This window comes from Oryza sativa, chromosome 8 (assembly GCF_034140825.1).
Source record: "Oryza sativa Japonica Group chromosome 8, ASM3414082v1".
Classification (NCBI taxonomy): Eukaryota; Viridiplantae; Streptophyta; class Magnoliopsida; order Poales; family Poaceae; genus Oryza; species Oryza sativa.
In genome coordinates, this window is record NC_089042.1 from 17,583,591 (window position 1) to 17,601,688 (window position 18,098).

Below are 18,098 nucleotides of genomic sequence, written 5' to 3' on the forward strand. Positions count from 1 at the left end.
CGCTACCCCATTTTGTTTCCATGCAATCCGTAAGTTGGACCGCACGGAAAAATAGGGGGAGCGAAGCCGGGTCGTTACCCGCACACGAAAATTAATTTTCGTGTGCGGGTCACTTAACAGGCCGCACGCAAAAATAACTCTATTTTCGCGTGCGGGCCTCCTAATCTAACCGTACAGGAAAATAGCACTTCCCTCCTATCCTATTCAAAAAAAAATTGGACTTTTCTTCTCTCTCCCCCGCCCCCTTCTCTCCTCTCTCTCTCCCCCTTATCTTCTCACTTTCCTCTCCTCTCATTTTCCTCTCTCTCTCTCTCTCATCTTCTCCTCCTCCTGTGCATGGCGCCGATGCCTCCTCTCCTTCGGGCGGCTCTCAGCGGAGGGGTCGATGGCAACTGGCGGGCACGGCGGGCTCGCGGCAGTGGCGGGTGGGCGTGGCGGGCTCGCGGCGGTGGTGGGCGGGCGCAGCGGGCTTGCGGCGGCAGTGGGCCAGCACGGGGGGCTCACGGCGGCGGCGGGCGGACGTGGGGAGGTGGCCGGGAGCAGCGTGCGCGCGGCCGACGACAACGACGACAGCGGCGAGGTGGCGGCCAAGAGCAGCGTGCGCGCGGCCGACGACGAGGCGGCGGCCGGCAGTGGCGTGCGCGCGACGATGACGACAACTGCAAGGCGGCGGCCGGGAGCGGGCAGACGACGTGTGCCGGGAACGGGAGGAGGAGGCGGCCGACGACAACGACGATGGCGAGGCGGCGGCCGGCAGCGGCGCCACCCTCCCCACGCCTAGATCCGGCGGCAGTGGCGGTGGGGTGCCGGATCCGGATTTAGGGTTAGGGTTTGTGTTTTTTGAAAAAAAAAATTTCGGATTTTTATTTTCCCCGTGCGGGCGGCATAAGCAGCCGCACGCGAAAATCGGATTTTCGCGTGCGGTTGCGCCACCCGCACAAGAAAATCGCGATTTTCCCAGACGCAATGTTCCAGACGGGCAAAACAACCGTACGCAAAAATTAAAACAACCACACGGAAAAATAGGTATTCTTGTAGTGCCTGTATATACATGTTAGTAAAAGCAAATTTCTCAAAAATTGCAAGTGAACTTAAGAATTAATGCACAAGTTCAAACCAGAGACGTCAACTGGCTATAATTAAATCTATACAAATTGATCTCATTAACATTGCCAAAAAAAATCAGTTTACGACAGCCAATTGCAGACTGAACCGAAACATCAAGAAACATTTCTATTACGCAACCGTACTGCTACACGAAGCAGTCTAAAAGGGTCCCGTAATTATATAGAAAAGTGGAGACACAAAGATGTAGGGGTAGGACCTTCTCATTCTCATTCATTCTCTTAGTGATACAATAGTGAGTCTCTTCCCCTCTATTTAAAGGCATGATGCATATATGGAAGGTTAGGTGAGGGGCCTAATAAATGTATTGGGTTGGGCCTTCATGGGCCCAAGCCCAATGGTTTCTTAACACTCCCCCTTGGACACTCACCGCGTGATGCCTATGCTTTATCAAAACTTCACAAAAACCCACTGGAAAAATTTGGAGAAAAAGAGTACATAGCATACGTTTGCGATGTCGCACGAATTGCCTCGTTAAAAACCATGATAAGAAACTGCTAGGAAAACTTATCCAAGGGAAATAAGAGTGCAATTCACCCAATTCTTCGTTCAATCTTTCTAGATTGTTTTTGGGTACTTGATTTTCTGTATCAAGATTCTGGAATGAGTCAGCGAAATTCTCCCCCTGAATTTCGCATTTCCCTAAGTCTCATTATTCCGATTTCTCGGACACACCCATTCAAGAGAAGATGTCAATAATAAGTTAGTGGACAAATCTGTAAGACTTCCACATAACTTAGTTCGTTGCTTCCATGCAATTCATGCGCTGTTGATGATATGGGCCCAGGGTATACGCACGCTGAAGGGAAAGAATCCTTTTATCCAGCCGCGTGGCCGCGCGGCCTAGTTTTCCCTCCTCCCTCGGGGGAGGCTGGGCGCGCAAATCACAAGTAGCCAAGGGGCCTCGGGGTATCCCGTCGCACCCCTAGGGCTTAGGGGGCTACGTAGCCCCGAGGCCCCTGCTCAGCTGCCACGTCGTAGCCGAGCAAACGGAGGAGGGGGCACCGCCAAGTCAATTGATGAGCAGCGCCCCAACCACCCCCCGCTGCGTTTAATGCGGCGTGGGCAGGCATGCCACGCCAGTCGATTGACGTGCGTCAATCGGCCTTGACTAGGCTGCAATCGGTCACAGCCGGATGGGACGGGCAGCAGCTGTTGGTATTTCTTAACGACATTACTAGAAATATAATTCCCAGTAATGGCGCAGAAACACTTCTGGTATATTATGGTTACAGAGTTCATCCGTAAGCGCACAGATATACTATTGTAGCATTTCACCCGAGAGTATTCCAAGGGTATTGTATTTATTTTATCCCGTGGGTAGATCATGTAGAGAGAACTCGACTAATAATTTATATATTACTTGCGATATTCATATCCTAAGTAGGGGTTAAGATAATCCGAGGGTAGAGTGACACACAAGCAGCAGCTACTCATTCTCATAATATATTATCTAAGCTAAGTGGAAAGAAAAGAGAAAGAAAATTTATTCCTATACTTCTAGTATACATAGTATATATACATTCTAGTTATCTGATATACTAGCTAATACCCTCTATCCGATGCCCTCCTGGTTACTTTCTCTGTTTCACAATATAAGACTTTCTAGCATTGCACACATTCATATAGTAGATGTTAATGAATTAGACGCTTATCTAAATTCATTAACATCTATATAAATATGAGCAATGCTAAAATATCTTACATTGTAAAACGGGGGAAATAACACCTAAGGACACAAATGATACCTCGTGGTACTGACCTCTGTCAGCCGTTGGATCTGGTCGTATCAATGATTGAGATTTGGTATCTCCTCGCCATGTTGGATGGTAAAAAATACAACAGATCGAGAGAGAGAGAGAGAGAGTAGGTGAGCGTGCATCCACCAAACCTGGTTAGCTTTGAAGTGAGCATGAGATAACAAAACAGAGGAACTTATTTAGAAATGAAATAGCCCAATAGCAATAATTTTTGGTAGCTCTCTTTATCATCAGTAGTAATCAAATTTTTTTTCTGGCCGCGTAGTACAAATATTATTAATTTAGTTGGTAACGTCCTTTTCTCTACACGTTTAATTTGGCATATCCTACCATTGACAGTGTTGTGTTGACATGGTTTGTTCTTTCGCAGCAAATCACATTGATGGGACATAAGAAAGAATGAAAGATGCCCAGTACCTATCAAGTGTGCAAGTAAAGAAGATACATCATGCATGTTAATGCCTAGCCCTACAATTAAGCTCACATGCTTCGGTCACATCGGCAGCTAATTAACGCTAATAGCATAGCAGTACTATACTGCTGAATACCGATATATTAGCATCATTCGATATATTCTCTTCCGCTCTGTTCTGATCCAGATCTGTCATCTCCTCTTTATACTGATCCAGTTTGTGTGTTTTGTCTTTCAGGCGTCTTTTGCGTGGTAAAGGTTTAAGAGCAAAGTTTATGTCGCCTTTATTCAGGTTCGATCTATGTCCCTGTATATCATTCGTACCATGTATTCTGTGTCAACTAGAACTATATAGTTCTAACTGATTCTTCTTTGTATTCTTAATGGAAAAAGAAAACAGATTCTAGTTTGTTCTTCCCCACAAAACTGAAAGATTAGGGTGTCAAAGAGGATGGAAGGGGCTATAGTGAGCATAGCCACCGGGGCATTGAAGCCCGTCCTCATGAAGCTAGCCACTCTGGTTTGCAATGAGTACATGATCTCCAAGGAGGTGCACAAAGAGATCGAGACCCTCTCTAGCGAACTCACGGCCATCCATTCATTTCTTCTGAAGATGTCAGAGGAAGAGAATCCTGATGCCCAAGATCATGCTTGGATGATGGATGTAAGGGAGCTATCCTACGACATTGAGGATATTATTGATGAGTTCATGGTCCGAGTTGATGATGATTCTGCTAATCCTGATGGGTTTATCAGCAAGTGTAAGAACTCGCTCGCGAAGATGAAGACTAGAAGTCGAATTGCCAAGGCAATCAGAGATTTCAAGAGCCAAATCACGAAGGTTGGAGATAGGCATGCAAGGTATAGAACAAGGGAGACTGTCTTGAGGACCAACAATAGAATCGTTGACCATAGAGCTCTCTCTATCTTTGAGCTTGCTTCAAATCTTGTAGGTATTGATGAACCAAAAAATGAGGTAATAAAATTATTGTCCAGTAATGATGGGTGTGAATCTATGCAGCAACAACCAAAGGTTATCTCGATTGTTGGATTTGGAGGACTAGGTAAAACTACCCTTGCATACCAAGTATACCAAGAGCTCAAGGGGAAATTTGACTGTTCGGCTTTCCTATCAGTATCACGAAATCCAAACATGATGAGAATTCTAAGAACTATTTTAAGTGAGGTGGCACAACGTGACTATGCTTTGACAGAAGATGGATATGAACAACAACTTATTATCAAAATTTCCAATTTTCTTTCCAACAAAAGGTAAGAGCGTGCTCCGTAACTAAAATATTATTTTACGAGCAATTTTATCATCCAACATTTGACATCTCGAGATACAACAAATTTTTGGTACCTCGAGATACTTTCTAGTGTAAAATTTAGTACCTCGAGGTACCCAAATTTTGTGTGTGAAATGTGGTATCTCGAGGTATCAAATGTTGGATGATAAAATTGCTCTTATTTTACATAGCAACATGATTCATGTTTGAATTTGTTTATTGTATTTAGATATTTTTTATCGAGTTTAGCTATTCATGTTTGTTGAAATTTTTGTAACTATTTGGATGTCAAGCGAAGGATTTGGTATGTGCTGAAATGGCACATTTCTTATATAGCAAAACATAGCCAATATGGATATTGAATTATTGATTAAATTATTAAAAAAACAGCAGTTAAAATGGATTAAAAATTAACTATGTAGCTTACACATAATGGTGATTTTTATATATCTAATTATTGGCTATTTCTTTCTATCTGAAGTTGCTAGCTAAACAATATAATGGAGAGATGAGAGGAGAGGGCAGGGAACTTGGACAGCTTTTTTAAAAAAGACAAATCTAATAGCCTAAATAGTGGGTTAATTTAAGTCGAAATTGATAACTATATTTTTTTTCAACTAGTATTTTCTTTAATTTATTGTAGGACTAAAAAGAGAAATCCTCATAGAGATAGATAGATTTAATTATAGGATGTAAAAAAACATACTTCAATCTGTCCATCAAATTCGTTAGTTTGGCAGCTTGATCCAAATAGGTTGAGTTATATTATTTACCATCTAACTGCGGGCTATAAGAAATTTTAAAATGTCTATATATATTTCTTGATTTTCTGTTAATTACAAGAGAAAAATATCAAACTAGGTTCAAGAACAGCTTCCATGGCTTGCCAATTTATCTTATCTTAAAATTTTGATTGATAAATTAAATATATTATTATATCACTCCTAAAATATATGTAGGTACCTTATTGTAATTGATGACATATGGAAGGTGGAAATATGGAACATTATTAAGGGTGCATTCTCAATGAGCAGTCAGTGCAGTAAAATAATCACCACTACTCGTATAAATGATGTCGCTAGATCATGCTGTTCTTCATTTAGTGGTCATGTGTATAATATAAGGCCACTTAATATGGTACATTCAAGACATTTATTCCACAGAAGATTATTCAATTCCGAAGAAAAATGCCCTTCACACCTTGAAGAAGTTTCTGATCAAATCTTGAAAAAGTGTGATGGCTTACCTCTGGCAATCATAGCTATATCTGGTTTGTTGGTTAACAAACCAATGACAAAGGATCAATGGGATCATGTAAAAAATTCAATTGGTTCTGCGCTCGAAAGAAATCCTAGCGTGGATGTAATGATAAGTATATTATCACTGAGTTACTATGATCTTCCTCCTCATCTGAAAACTTGCCTATTACATCTCAGTATATTTCCAGAAGATTACTTAATTGAGAAGGATGACTTAATACTTAGATGGGTTGCCGAGGGATTCATTCATAAAAAGGGAAGTTATACATCATTTGAGCTAGGAGAAATGTGTTTCAATGAACTCGCCAACAGAAATTTGATCCAACGTTGCAGTAACAAGGATGATTGGAAAGTTCATGACACAATTCTTGATTTTATCATCTCGATGTCCATCAAAGATAACTTTGTTACTTTAGTAGCTTCTCCTGATCAAACTATTGGGACGAACAAGGTTCGTCGGCTCTCCCTTCAAATTGGTATCGAGGATGGGAATTCAATCTTACAAAGAAGGTTGTCTGACTTGTCTCATGCTCGATCTCTTGATGTGTTCTGCTATCAACCAAAGTTGCCTTCTCTATTGGAGTTCAGGCACTTGCGTGTTCTGAGTTTTAGATATTGCAAATGGTTGAAAAGCCACTGTATTGCAAATATAGGCAGGTTGTTTCAATTAAGGTACCTGAATCTCAAGAAAACAGGTTTAACTGAACTTCCTGAAGAAATCGGATGTCTACAGAGCTTGGAGACGCTGAATGTTATGGACAACCATATGGTTCAGTTACCACAATGTATTACACGACTTGGAAATTTGATGCATCTATTTATTGGCAATCAGATTCAACTCCCAGATGGCATTGCAAAGATGCAGGCACTAGAGACATTACAAGCGGTGGACCTATCCAAGCATTCCTCTAACATCGTCAAAGAACTTGGACAGCTAAAGAATCTGAGGGAACTGAATTTGTTGATCTACGACTATGATGCATGCACAGAAGAGCATATGAAGACTATTGCCTCTTGTCTACTTCAACTAGGCACGTACAACCTCCGTCGTCTAAATATTATGACTTCTATCATACTTGGCAACATCTACTTACCAGATCCCTGGTGCCCTGCTCCGCTTAAACTCGAAGGACTTGACATCTCAGGCTCACCAATGCCACGAGTTCCAACTTGGATAGGTTCGTTGGTCAACCTCAAAAGGTTAGGCCTTGCTCTAGAGGGAGTGAATTGTGAAGATCTATCAATCATCGGATGTTTACCTTCTCTGCTACAGCTTTCTCTCCGTGTACCAGGGTACAGAGACAGTCTCATAATCAGTGGCTGCTATGGATTCTCTTGTTTGAGGGACTTTTGTTTCATCGGGCAACAACCAATTTTTACAGCGGGATCAATGCCAAGGCTAGAACTACTCATACTCAATATAAATGCATCTAAACCAGAGACTGTGACTAATGCTGCTCTAGAAAATCTCCCCTGCCTCATGACGGTCCAGTATTTGCTTTACCAATATAACAAAAATGATCATGAGATTGAAAATGCAGAGGCTGCATTGAAGAGAGCAGTGAGCTCTCATCCCAACCACCCTAGCCTTGTGCGAATATACTCCCTCCCTCCCAAAAAGAGTATATTTTTAGCTTGAAAATTTGTACCACAAAGGCTGCCTTTTTTAAAAGTAGTGATTAAGTTAGTTGCATTTGTTTTAAGTTTGCTACATTGGATTCTGCATGTAATGGGTGGCTGAATTGTTCAAAGTTTCATTCATCCGAGTAGTTAGTTTTCTTTCCATTTTGTCAATCGTAGAATAGGCTGAGCCGAATTCAGATCATGGGATGGCACGTTTGGTAGTTGGATCCGATGATTTCATTATTTACTAGGCATATACCTATCTTAATAAAAGGAGCAAGGCCAGCAGGCAGGACGGGCAGTGCAGCCGCCTTGGCCCCCAGGCGTCAAGGCCCTGGCCGGCCATGCACAATTAGGCATATAGAAGTTCGGATCCGGCTCCTTTGACTTTAGGAGCAAACTGCACAGGCGCACAGTAAAATAAGTCTGATTCTATAGTGGAAAACAGTGATTTGCAGTTTTTTAGTGTAGATATAGTTTAAAACTTTGCGCACTGTAGCGATTAGTCTCGTTCGTTCGTTGTAGATTGGATGGCTGATAATACCCTAAAGTTATGGCACTGTGAGATCGTGTGATTTCCTAACATTTTTTAGTGGGATCCATTCACTACATGGTTTTCAGGCTAATGCCACGAAATTTTGGACAACGACGTGATTTTCGTTGCAATACATAAGGATTATTGCGACCGAAGTCTAATTTGGTTGCGATAGGGGGGCATATTACCACTAATTGCGTAGTGTTGCGATTGTAATTTTTTTTGTTGCAATAAGTAAGAAGTATCGCAATGAATAAATTTGCGTTGTAATTAGGGTGACGATATTGCCGCGCTTTTTGTTATCGTTGCAATAGTTATCCATGTCGCAACGAATTTAGAGCGTTGTTATTAGAGACATGTATATAACAACACGAAACTACTTTGTTGCAAATGAGTCTGTAGGTATTGCAACGCAATCCTGAATCGTTGCAAATGAGTCTTTAGGTATTGCAACACAAACTTGAATCGTTGCAATGATTCTTAGATATTGCAACAAACACCAGAAATCATTGCAACTAGCAAGGATCTATTGCAACGAATATTTCGTCATTGCTATAGTAGAACAATTCGTGGCAATAGATGAGTTTGGCGCTGCCACCAAAGTTGTCCACGGGCCTTTGCATCAATATGGCCCAAGTCGGACTCAGCACATACGTAATTTGGCTCACACATACACAGTTGGGTTGTACAAGAACTTAATTCATGTAAAAAATCTGATACGAGAAAACCCTACCCTGATTGATTGAGGAAACCTATGCATTTTGTACACTATATTATCAAACTAATGCATTCATTTGCATCACGTACATGGATTCATTTTCTATTCTTACATCACGTGGATTCATATTGCATCATGTTACACGAGTTTGATTTTGTATTTATCGATCCAAACCCTTATGGTCACTCGTTCGCATTTAGTATACTATTATTAAACTCATGCATTCATTTGCATCACATGGATTCATTCTCTAGCTGAAGAATCAATGTCGATTCTTACATAACGTGGATTTGGATTGCATTATGTTACACGAGATTGATTTTGTACTTATGGATCCAAATCTATTGAATTGCAATTCCTTAACATGAAACAAATTAATCTAACAGATGGTAAAACGATTTTTTTTATTGATAGTAATCTGTACTCCTCGAGTTAAATATGTAGTAATTCCAAACATAGATTTGTAGGAATAGGAAGGACGCTGGGCTAGACAGCGTCCAAGTGCGGACGCTAACGAGTACAACGTCCAGGTTAGGACGCGGTTTGTAAAAGCGTCCACCTTTGGTTGGGCCACGAAACAACCTGGAGTATCCAGCCTTCAAGTCTCGCGGATAATCCCGATCGGAGAAGCAAGATGATGGTCATCGCCCCTATAATTTGCCTCGTTCTGAATCCTTTTATGTTTACCCTGGATCTCTTGCTGTATGGAATCGGTATAATTACTTACTGCACGAACGTGTATTTATTTGCCCAGCTGACATCTACATTGATCTAGTGCAGATCATAGTATCATAGCTAGCAGCGTACAATCCATATATACTAGTTCATTGCTGATTCGGAAGCAAATGAAATTATTTGGATGTTGAACTGCCATGAAACTTGAAATCACCATGTATTGTAGAAATGTTGTCGAATCGTCTTCCTCAGGAATATGGCTACATTTGGATTCCTTGCTTGACCAACGCAAGAGCAGGTAAATCACAACTTTGCCTTCAGAAATCAATTCGGTTGGCAAGCAAATGTGGTGACACGAATTTATAAATAATGGCCTGCAATAGAACAATCAGATCAGATTGAAAGTCAGAATCGATGTGGAAAGAGAAATTTGCAAACGTTTGAGGTAGAACCAAGCAGGGAGGGTTCCAGTGAGTAACTGGAGAACAACAACTGCCTTGCCCATCCAAACAAACTGGTGCATGGAAGCCGAGAGGCTGGCGGCGCTGATGACTCCAAAAAATGCCATGGCCTCGCCTCTTTCTCTCCCTCGCCCTCTCTCTCTCTCTCTCTCTCATCGACCTCAAGGATGGATGGCAGACGGCAGCTTCGCCACCGCGGCGTGTGGACAGGAAGGAGGACCATGGTCATTGGGCCGCACCAAGTGAGGACGCTGTGACGAATGACGTCCAAGATTGGACACTATTTCGAATAGCGTCCACGGCTGGACGCTCTCAACAACAACGTCCTTCTTATTTTCGTTATTAATAGAGCAGATTCACTACTTATTTAATTCAAGATATCATAATTACTATAAATAAAAAAATCGGGATGGTAAATGCCTTTTTTCGTTAGTACTAGTCCAATAAAAAAACTGAGATATATTTATGACTCACTAGTAGTTGATGATGATGCTTCACGCAAATCTGATTTCGTTTACTAGTAATTTTTTTTCTTTACTAAATCTTGTATTGTGTTGTCAATCTAGACATGTGAACATGTGAAACATGCATATGATAGACACAAGCACGTAGAATCAACTTACCAGCTTGTAATTAACCACTTCACTTTTTCAAAACGAATGTGCATGTTCTCCACGGCCCTGTAGGACAAAACCATATTTCCATATTACAACCAAATAAGCAAAAGTTGATTAGTATTCTTAAGCACAATATGCTTCCAAGAACATAACAAAGCACCTCGCACCGATTGAGTTGCCAATGATAAATTTCTAACCAAAAAACAAATTAATCTAACACAAGACCAAGTGCCAGCCCAATCAGCAGTGCACCAACCACTTGTGAAGAAACCATCTTTGATCGGTCGGCCGAAATCCACAATAATCTCGGTTCCACTAAAAACCGGAACTAAAGATAACTAAAGATGATCTTTAGTCCCGGTTGATGGCTACAACGGGTATATGTGACCGGGACTAAAGATGATCTTTAGTCCCGGTTCTAAAGATGTCAGACCTTGTTAGACCCCCCGGGATTTTTAGTCCCGGTTGATGTTCCCGGCGATCTTTAGCTCCAGTTGATAACACCAACCGGGACTAAAAATCCCCACATTTATATATGTCTTCTTCCTCCTTTAGCCCGAGCAAGCTTCAAAATTTCTCCAAAAAAGAAGGGAGGTCATACCAAAATTTCTTGTGAAATTTTTTTAGTGATTATATACAAATCGGAGGTGTTAAAAGGTTAGTAATTTCATCCTCCAATGTTTTTTTGTTGTTAGTAACTTCATCCTCCAATGTTTTTTGTTGTTATATTACTTTTGGAGTTATGTTTCACACATTTTTTTGTCTCCAAAACTTTGTTGTAAGTTGATGAGAGAGAAAATTTATGTGGAAAAGAAGAATATATAGAAATTTTGTTTGTTTACTTAAAAAAGTTTTATTCTCATAGTTTAAAATATAATGAAAATTAATATTAAAAAATAGAAAACAAACTAAATTGGAAATTAAAAGAAGTACAACATTAATATTAGTTTAGAACTTCAAAAATAATAAATAAGAATTGTTTGTTGGATTATTTTATAATTATTAATTGTATGAGTAATGATATGTCATTATTGTATGACTGTTGAAAGAGTTTTTAATTATTTTATCATTATTGTATGACTGTCATTATTGTACGAAAATTTATTTATGTACGATTTTTTTTCATTTTATGTAGGTGGATCGGCAATGGATGTACGCTGACCGGTGGTCCAAAAAGTTTATCGATGGCGTGCATTATTTTTTGAGAGTAGCCGAAGCTAACAAGCATAAGGGTTTTATTTGTTGTCCATGCAATAAGTGTAAGAACCAGAAGTAGTATTCTGCATCCAGGACTATTCATTTCCACTTGTTTGAGTCGGGGTTTATGCCAAGCTATAATTGTTGGACATCCCACAGTGAGCAAGGGGTTGAAATGGAAGAAGATGAAGTGGAGGACGAGAACATTCCGGACTGGGCTCAGTATGCTGGATTTGAAGAAAATCAAACGGACGAGGTGGACAGGGATGCTGACGATAGCGACGCTGCGGATGATCTTGGTAAGATGTTGAAAGACGCCAAGGAGGACTGTGAAAGTAAAAAGGAGACCCATAAATTGGAGCGTATGTTAGAGGACCACAGAACGTCGTTGTACCCAGGTTGCGAGCAGAGGCATAAAAAGTTGGATACCACTTTGGAGTTCTTGTAATGGAAGGCAAAAAATGGTGTTAGTGACAAGGCATTTGGCGATTTATTGAAACTCGTCAAGAACATTTTTCCGGAGGGAAACAAATTGCTCGAGACAACGTACGAGGCTAAGAAGATAGTCTACCCTCTAAGACTGGAAGTTCAGAAGATTCACGCATGTCCAAATGATTGTATACTATATCGCGGTGAGGAGTACGAGAACCTAGAAGCATGCCCTGTTTGTAAAGCACTACGATACAAGATTAGACGAGATGATCCAGGTGAAGTTGACGGGCAGCCAACGAAGAAGAGAATTCCTGCTAAGGTGATATGGTATTTCCCTATAATACCACGGCTAAGGCGTTTGTTCAGGAACAAGGGGAATGCTACAATGATGCGTTGGCACGCTGAAGAACGTCAACAGGACGGGATGCTGAGACACCCCGCCGATAGTTCGCAGTGGCGAAACATCGACAGAACATTTAAAGACTTTAGAAAGGACGCACGAAACATTCGGTTTGGTTTAAGTACGGATGGCATGAATCCTTTTGGAGAGATGAGTAGCGGCCATAGCACTTGGCCCATTACGATGTGTATCTACAACCTCCCCCCTTGGCTATGTATGAAGAGAAAGTACATAATGATGCCAATTATTATTCAAGGCCTCAAACAACCTGGTAACGACATCGATGTGTACCTAAGACCACTGGTCGAAGATCTGAAACTGTTGTGGAAGAAAGGTGTCCTCATCTGGGACGAGGATAAACGGGAGGAGTTTAACCTACGAGCGCTGCTATTCGTAACCATCAATGATTGGTATGCACTTAGCAATCTATCCGGGCAATCTAACAAGGTTTGGGATTTGGGGGAAAAATCAATGGGAAAAGATAAAACTCAGAAGAGAGTTAGAGGGTGCCGGAGGATGGCGCGATACCTGGCGCAGCCTTGTAGTGGTGAGCGTCGGGATGGAGATGCAGCGGCGCCGGCGATCCCCCGATTCACAAGCCGCAAGAAAAGAGAGGATGTGGTCACAGTCGCCGGAGAAAAGCGAGGAATGGCCGTAATGAGCGGAGAAGACGGTAAATGAGATGTTTTGGAATGACTACCGCCTGAAGATTCGCTGCTATACGCACTGTAACTGTCAGCGAAGAAAAACTAAAAAAAATGGCAGCGGATAAAAAAGTTAATCTTGTGATGAGTTATAAAATAACTGAAGGAGTTTTCACCCGATGAGTCTATCTCACACCGGATAAGATGGTTCGGTAAATCGTAACTTGCCACTGCGTAAACGGGAGTTATTTCTATGCCATCGATTAATTAACACAATCCATGTGGTGTTGAGTAAAAAAAAAGCTTTGACACGTATTGACTACAAACGAACATTAGATGTAGCCGTAAAAGTTATAATTTTACTGGCTGGCCAAGCTATAAACATGGCACACCCTGTGTGTATGGTTGAAAGCGAGTCAAAATTTGACTCACTTACGTGTAACACGTTGGCTGTTGTCGCGTGCGATGGTTGTATAGAAAGTAAACTTTTGACTCGCGATGTCAAGTTGTGTGGGGAGAGTGAGAAATGCTCAGATGGCGCGTGGGTGGTAACGGAGGGATTGTTTTATAGTCAATTTTTGACTCGCAACAACACTTGTTTGTGGAGAGGACAGGTGGGTTGGATGAGCGTGGTGGACATGGGTAGATGGTACGTAGTTATAATTTGACTCTGAACGTTGTGGTAGGATGAAGCATTGGTAGACACGGACGGATGTTACATAGTTAAAATTTGACTCACGACGACGTGTTCACAATCTCTGATGACACGTAGCATGTCTGTAGGCTAAAATTGATGTGCACAGAGTAAAATTTTGACTCGTAACGTGCTGCAGGTAGTGGCGGATTGGATGGACTGCCGGCGTGAAATAAAGTAAAACAATGACTCACCTTGACGTGGTGGGTGGTGCTGAGGTGGGCTGCAGGGACACATTGGCTGGAAGGCGGGTGGGAACTGAACGAGGCGCCACCTAATACGTAGCACCATAAGGTGCCATATATGTATATGTATACGTATAGATATATGTATATGTATATATATACACATATGCCATGCAAAAAATAAGTAGCTAGATCTTTAGTCCAACCGACCAACCAAGACTAAAGATGGCTCAGCCGGCCACGTGGCTAAGTCACCAGACTAAAGATCGATCTTTAGTCCCGATTATTTCACCCGGAATTAAAGATAGCGATCTTTAGTCCCGGATTGGTAGAGGGTTACGAACCGGGACTAAAGAAGGTTCTCCACCAGTGAACAAAAAAAGGGGATACATACATGGCTTGCTAGCTAGTAGCTGTTTAGAAAAGCAAACTATTCAGACAATAGTTAGCTCATATAAAAAGGAGCAAAAATAGTGAAACTATTCACTTTAAAAAGGCACAACGTCTGATATCCAAATTAGGTATTGAATTGCTAAAGAAAACATGAACTGAGAACAACTGTCAGAATGCAAATCTAAAGACGTGATGATTTAACACCTACTGAAAAACAATAGATTTAGATAATGCTGCACAAATGTATATATAGGCAGATGGTATATCCGAGTGCAGATATTATCTGAACCTACAAAATATTGCATGATATAGAACTGTATAATTTAATAAAACAAGTCAGCTAGAATCCTGATTCTCAAAGCAGCAAAGCAAAACACCGTCTTTCCACCTGCAGCTAAACCGAAAGATGTGCAACCTTTGGAGAATTGGGGATTCATTCACTCACCTTTGGACGATAGCTGATGAGTGGCCAACAATAATGTACTAGTGAAAAATGTTTCTTCTTGGCAAAACTGAGGTTAACTAGTGCCATGCAATGCAAGATATCTCAAGTTCTACACATTATAAAACACAACATCAATCAAGCATATTTAGTAGAAATTGTGCAGTGTAGTACCACACTCCAAACATGACAAACTGATAATGACACCTACTATTTTTTTTTAGAGAAGGGTATTTTTTACCCGGCCTCTATATCCAACCGGATATATGCAGCCTTTTTTTAAAATAGGAACTTAGCCTATCGGGCAGAGAACTAGCCCTCAAATAACCCAATCTGAAATTCGCTCATACATAGATTTGAACTCAGAACCTTAAGGTGCTACTCATGTCACTACAACCACTAGGCTACATGTCCTTTCACAACACCGACCAATAGATACCAATTAATTTCAGTACTCAAAATCACTCGTTCTTGGTGGCAAAATACTGCCGCAACCCTAAAAAATGGACAAGTTAACAATCCTAAACCAGTGACAGGTTGATAGCTTGCAGTCAGGATAAACACAAGATGCCTATCCAAAAACCAAGATTTCATTAGGTTGTACAAATAAAAGTGCCCTTTTATCACTTTCAGTGAATTAACCAAGAAACAATGCAATTGGCACAAATTAAAAATTCCTTTACCACTTAATATTCATTTGGAAAACAAAATAAACATCATCATATTAAACAGAGACAATGCACTTTCAAAAAAAATAGAGAGAGACTTAAAAATCGAGTTCAATTTCCTAATATACACAAATAGGAGTGGATTAATCCATTGGGTTGTTCACTTATTGTACAATAGCAAGATTGTGTGCATGATGGCAAGATAAGTGAAGAGATTTAGACCCACATTATTCCCATTCGCACCCCCCCCCCCCCCAATACCTCTGTGCATGTGCCAGCCATTTCACCCCCACACCCAACAACAGATCAAGATCGAGATGACTTGACCTATAGCTAGCAAACTCTACCTGGCCAGCAATGTGATGGGTTTTGGCAAGATCCAGTATTGCGGGGCTTTGCAGGGATCGATAACACGAGGTGAGAGGTGAGGTGAGCAACTGCAGCTGCGAGAATGGAGGACAAAGCGTCTCCCCGGTGGCGAGAAACTTACTGGCGAGAAGGTGGCCACTCGAGGAGCAGCCGCCGAAGGGGAGAGCCGTCGGCGGCGCCGACACCATTGCCATTGCCTCCGCCGTCGCATCTTTGCTGCAGCCTCCGGCCCACCGCAACGGCGCCTCCTGTGTGCTCCGCGTCACCTTCCTCCCGTCCGTGCGCCCATGATCTTCAGACCTCGAGGGAGGCCGGAGTCGGAAGTGATAGGCAGGAGAGGATTTGCTCTGGGAGGACCTTTTTGCGGAGAGGTAGAGAGGATTTGGGGCGGGGGCAGGGGTACTTGTATTTGGGGAGAGATTAGACGCTGGATTTGGCGCCATAAGCAGAGATTTGGCGCCTTGATGAAATATTTGGCGCCAGTAATTTGCACAAGGAATGGAATTTCGCGCCAGTGGATATGGGGTTCGGCTCAAAATTATATTTATGTGATATATTCTTTATTGGACAATCAACAGTGCAACATTTTAATATGAAGTTAAACAACATTAATTCATTATTTAATTGAATATCTAGTTATTCTTTATTAGCTAAACATCCATTAATTGATTATTTCCATAATACATGCACATCCAATTATTTATTTTTAGCTAAACAACGTTAATTGATTATTTTCACCACTTAAACATACAAACTATCGTCCTTCCAATTATTCATTTTGAGCTAAACAATATTAATTGATTTTTTTCGTAATATTGTTTTGACTTGACTGAAGCTTAATGGTCACGGGATATATAGCTCGTACACCAAGCCAATAACGCTTTCACAAGGAAACTACCTTCATATATAACACATCGACATATACTCGAGCATATTATATATAGGTGTGGACATACTATACTCATACATAACTCCCTCTTGTTTTTTTATGTGCTGTTGACTTTTTTCGCGTAACGTTTAACTATTCGTTTTATTTCAAAATCTATTATATATCTATTATATATCTATTATCTATCTATTTATCTATTTCTATTATATACTAAAAGTCCATGAAACTTCCTACAAACGCTCCTAAGCCGCCATGTGTACTCCTACAAATACTCCTATACCGCCACATGTCATCTTAACAAATCGGTGGACCCAATATTTTTATCTATTAGAATTTTATTAAAAAAATAACCCCACAAACTCCCCTCCTCTCTCCTCTCCCCATGGGTCTATCCTTCAACCGGACGTACAACTCAAGTTCGTACGTACGTACGTACTTCCTCCCTCCCGTCCTATCCAATCTCTTCTTCTTTTTTCTTTAGTTATAAAATTTTTTAAAAAATAATAAATCTTAAATACCATATTTTTTCTATAGTTATTTGCATGTTGTCTATCAACAATTAAAAAATATAAGGTGTTCTTTAATCTATATGAAATACTTAATTTTTTTATCACATCCTAAACTTTGCATATCACATAAAACTGTCATATAAAATAGGGAAAAATTGATAATGTAGATTACACGATCATATATCAATTCACATAATATGCATAAACAAATTAAGTTAGATCTATTATATAACAAACGTTTCTAAGCCACCACGTGGCATCCTGCAAACCACTAGTACAGATCCTTCTATCTGTGACGGGCTCCAATATGTCTAGAAATAGCGGGCCGTCATAAGGAAGTCATCTCAATCGGGCCGAAAAGTACCCGATTGAGATATGGTCGTACAGACATGTTAGATGGGCATAAAACCTAAGCCTATCACGGATGACACCTATCAGTGACGGGCCGTAGTTTAGTCCCGATTGAGATAACATTCCATATCTCAAACAGGCCTAAAGTTGCGGCCCGTCACAGCTAACGCTACGTACTAAGACGCCACGTGTCACTATAATAAATTAGAGAAATTTCTAAAAATTTTAAGATAAAACAAAACATCTAGAAATTAATTTTCATTAAATTAGGTGGACCCATTATTTACCATCATTAGACTTATCTTTAAAAGAACTCCCTAACCCCCAAACCGGATCCAAATTGGGCCTGTACGTAGCGTATGTTTTCTTTATTACGCAACCCTCCTGCTACACGAAGCAGTCCAAGAGGATGTTTTAATCTTCTGTCTCAGCTATAAATCATTTGTAAATT

The 18,098-nt window shown here is 40.8% G+C and overlaps 1 protein-coding gene and 1 long non-coding RNA gene across 2 annotated transcripts; one reads left to right on the forward strand and one right to left on the reverse strand.

The window, feature by feature from the left end:
* The first annotated feature begins 3,369 nt into the window (after positions 1–3,369).
* On the forward strand, positions 3,370–7,618 carry LOC107276515 (disease resistance protein RGA5-like). The gene is made up of 3 exons (XM_015793393.3): positions 3,370–3,589; positions 3,691–4,569; positions 5,546–7,618. Exons 2-3 carry the CDS (start codon positions 3,749–3,751, stop codon positions 7,482–7,484), a joined length of 2,760 nt encoding a protein of 919 aa, XP_015648879.1. The 5' UTR covers positions 3,370–3,589; positions 3,691–3,748; the 3' UTR covers positions 7,485–7,618.
* A 1,863-nt stretch (positions 7,619–9,481) lies between these two features.
* LOC136351305 (uncharacterized) lies at positions 9,482–16,271 on the reverse strand. The gene is made up of 3 exons (XR_010734295.1): positions 13,032–16,271; positions 10,481–10,537; positions 9,482–9,770 (listed from the first exon to the last, which is right to left on the reverse strand). It is a non-coding gene; the product is annotated as an uncharacterized lncRNA (long non-coding RNA).
* Between the last annotated feature and the right edge of the window lie 1,827 nt (positions 16,272–18,098).

Bases quoted from the DNA above. Each gene is read 5' to 3' on its own strand.
- LOC107276515 (XM_015793393.3), top strand. From the start codon at position 3,749: ATGGAAGGGGCTATAGTGAGCATAGCCACCGGGGCATTGAAGCCCGTC. The intron at 4,570-5,545 runs GTAAGAGCGTGC...AAATATATGTAG, and splicing joins AATTTTCTTTCCAACAAAAG to GTACCTTATTGTAATTGATG.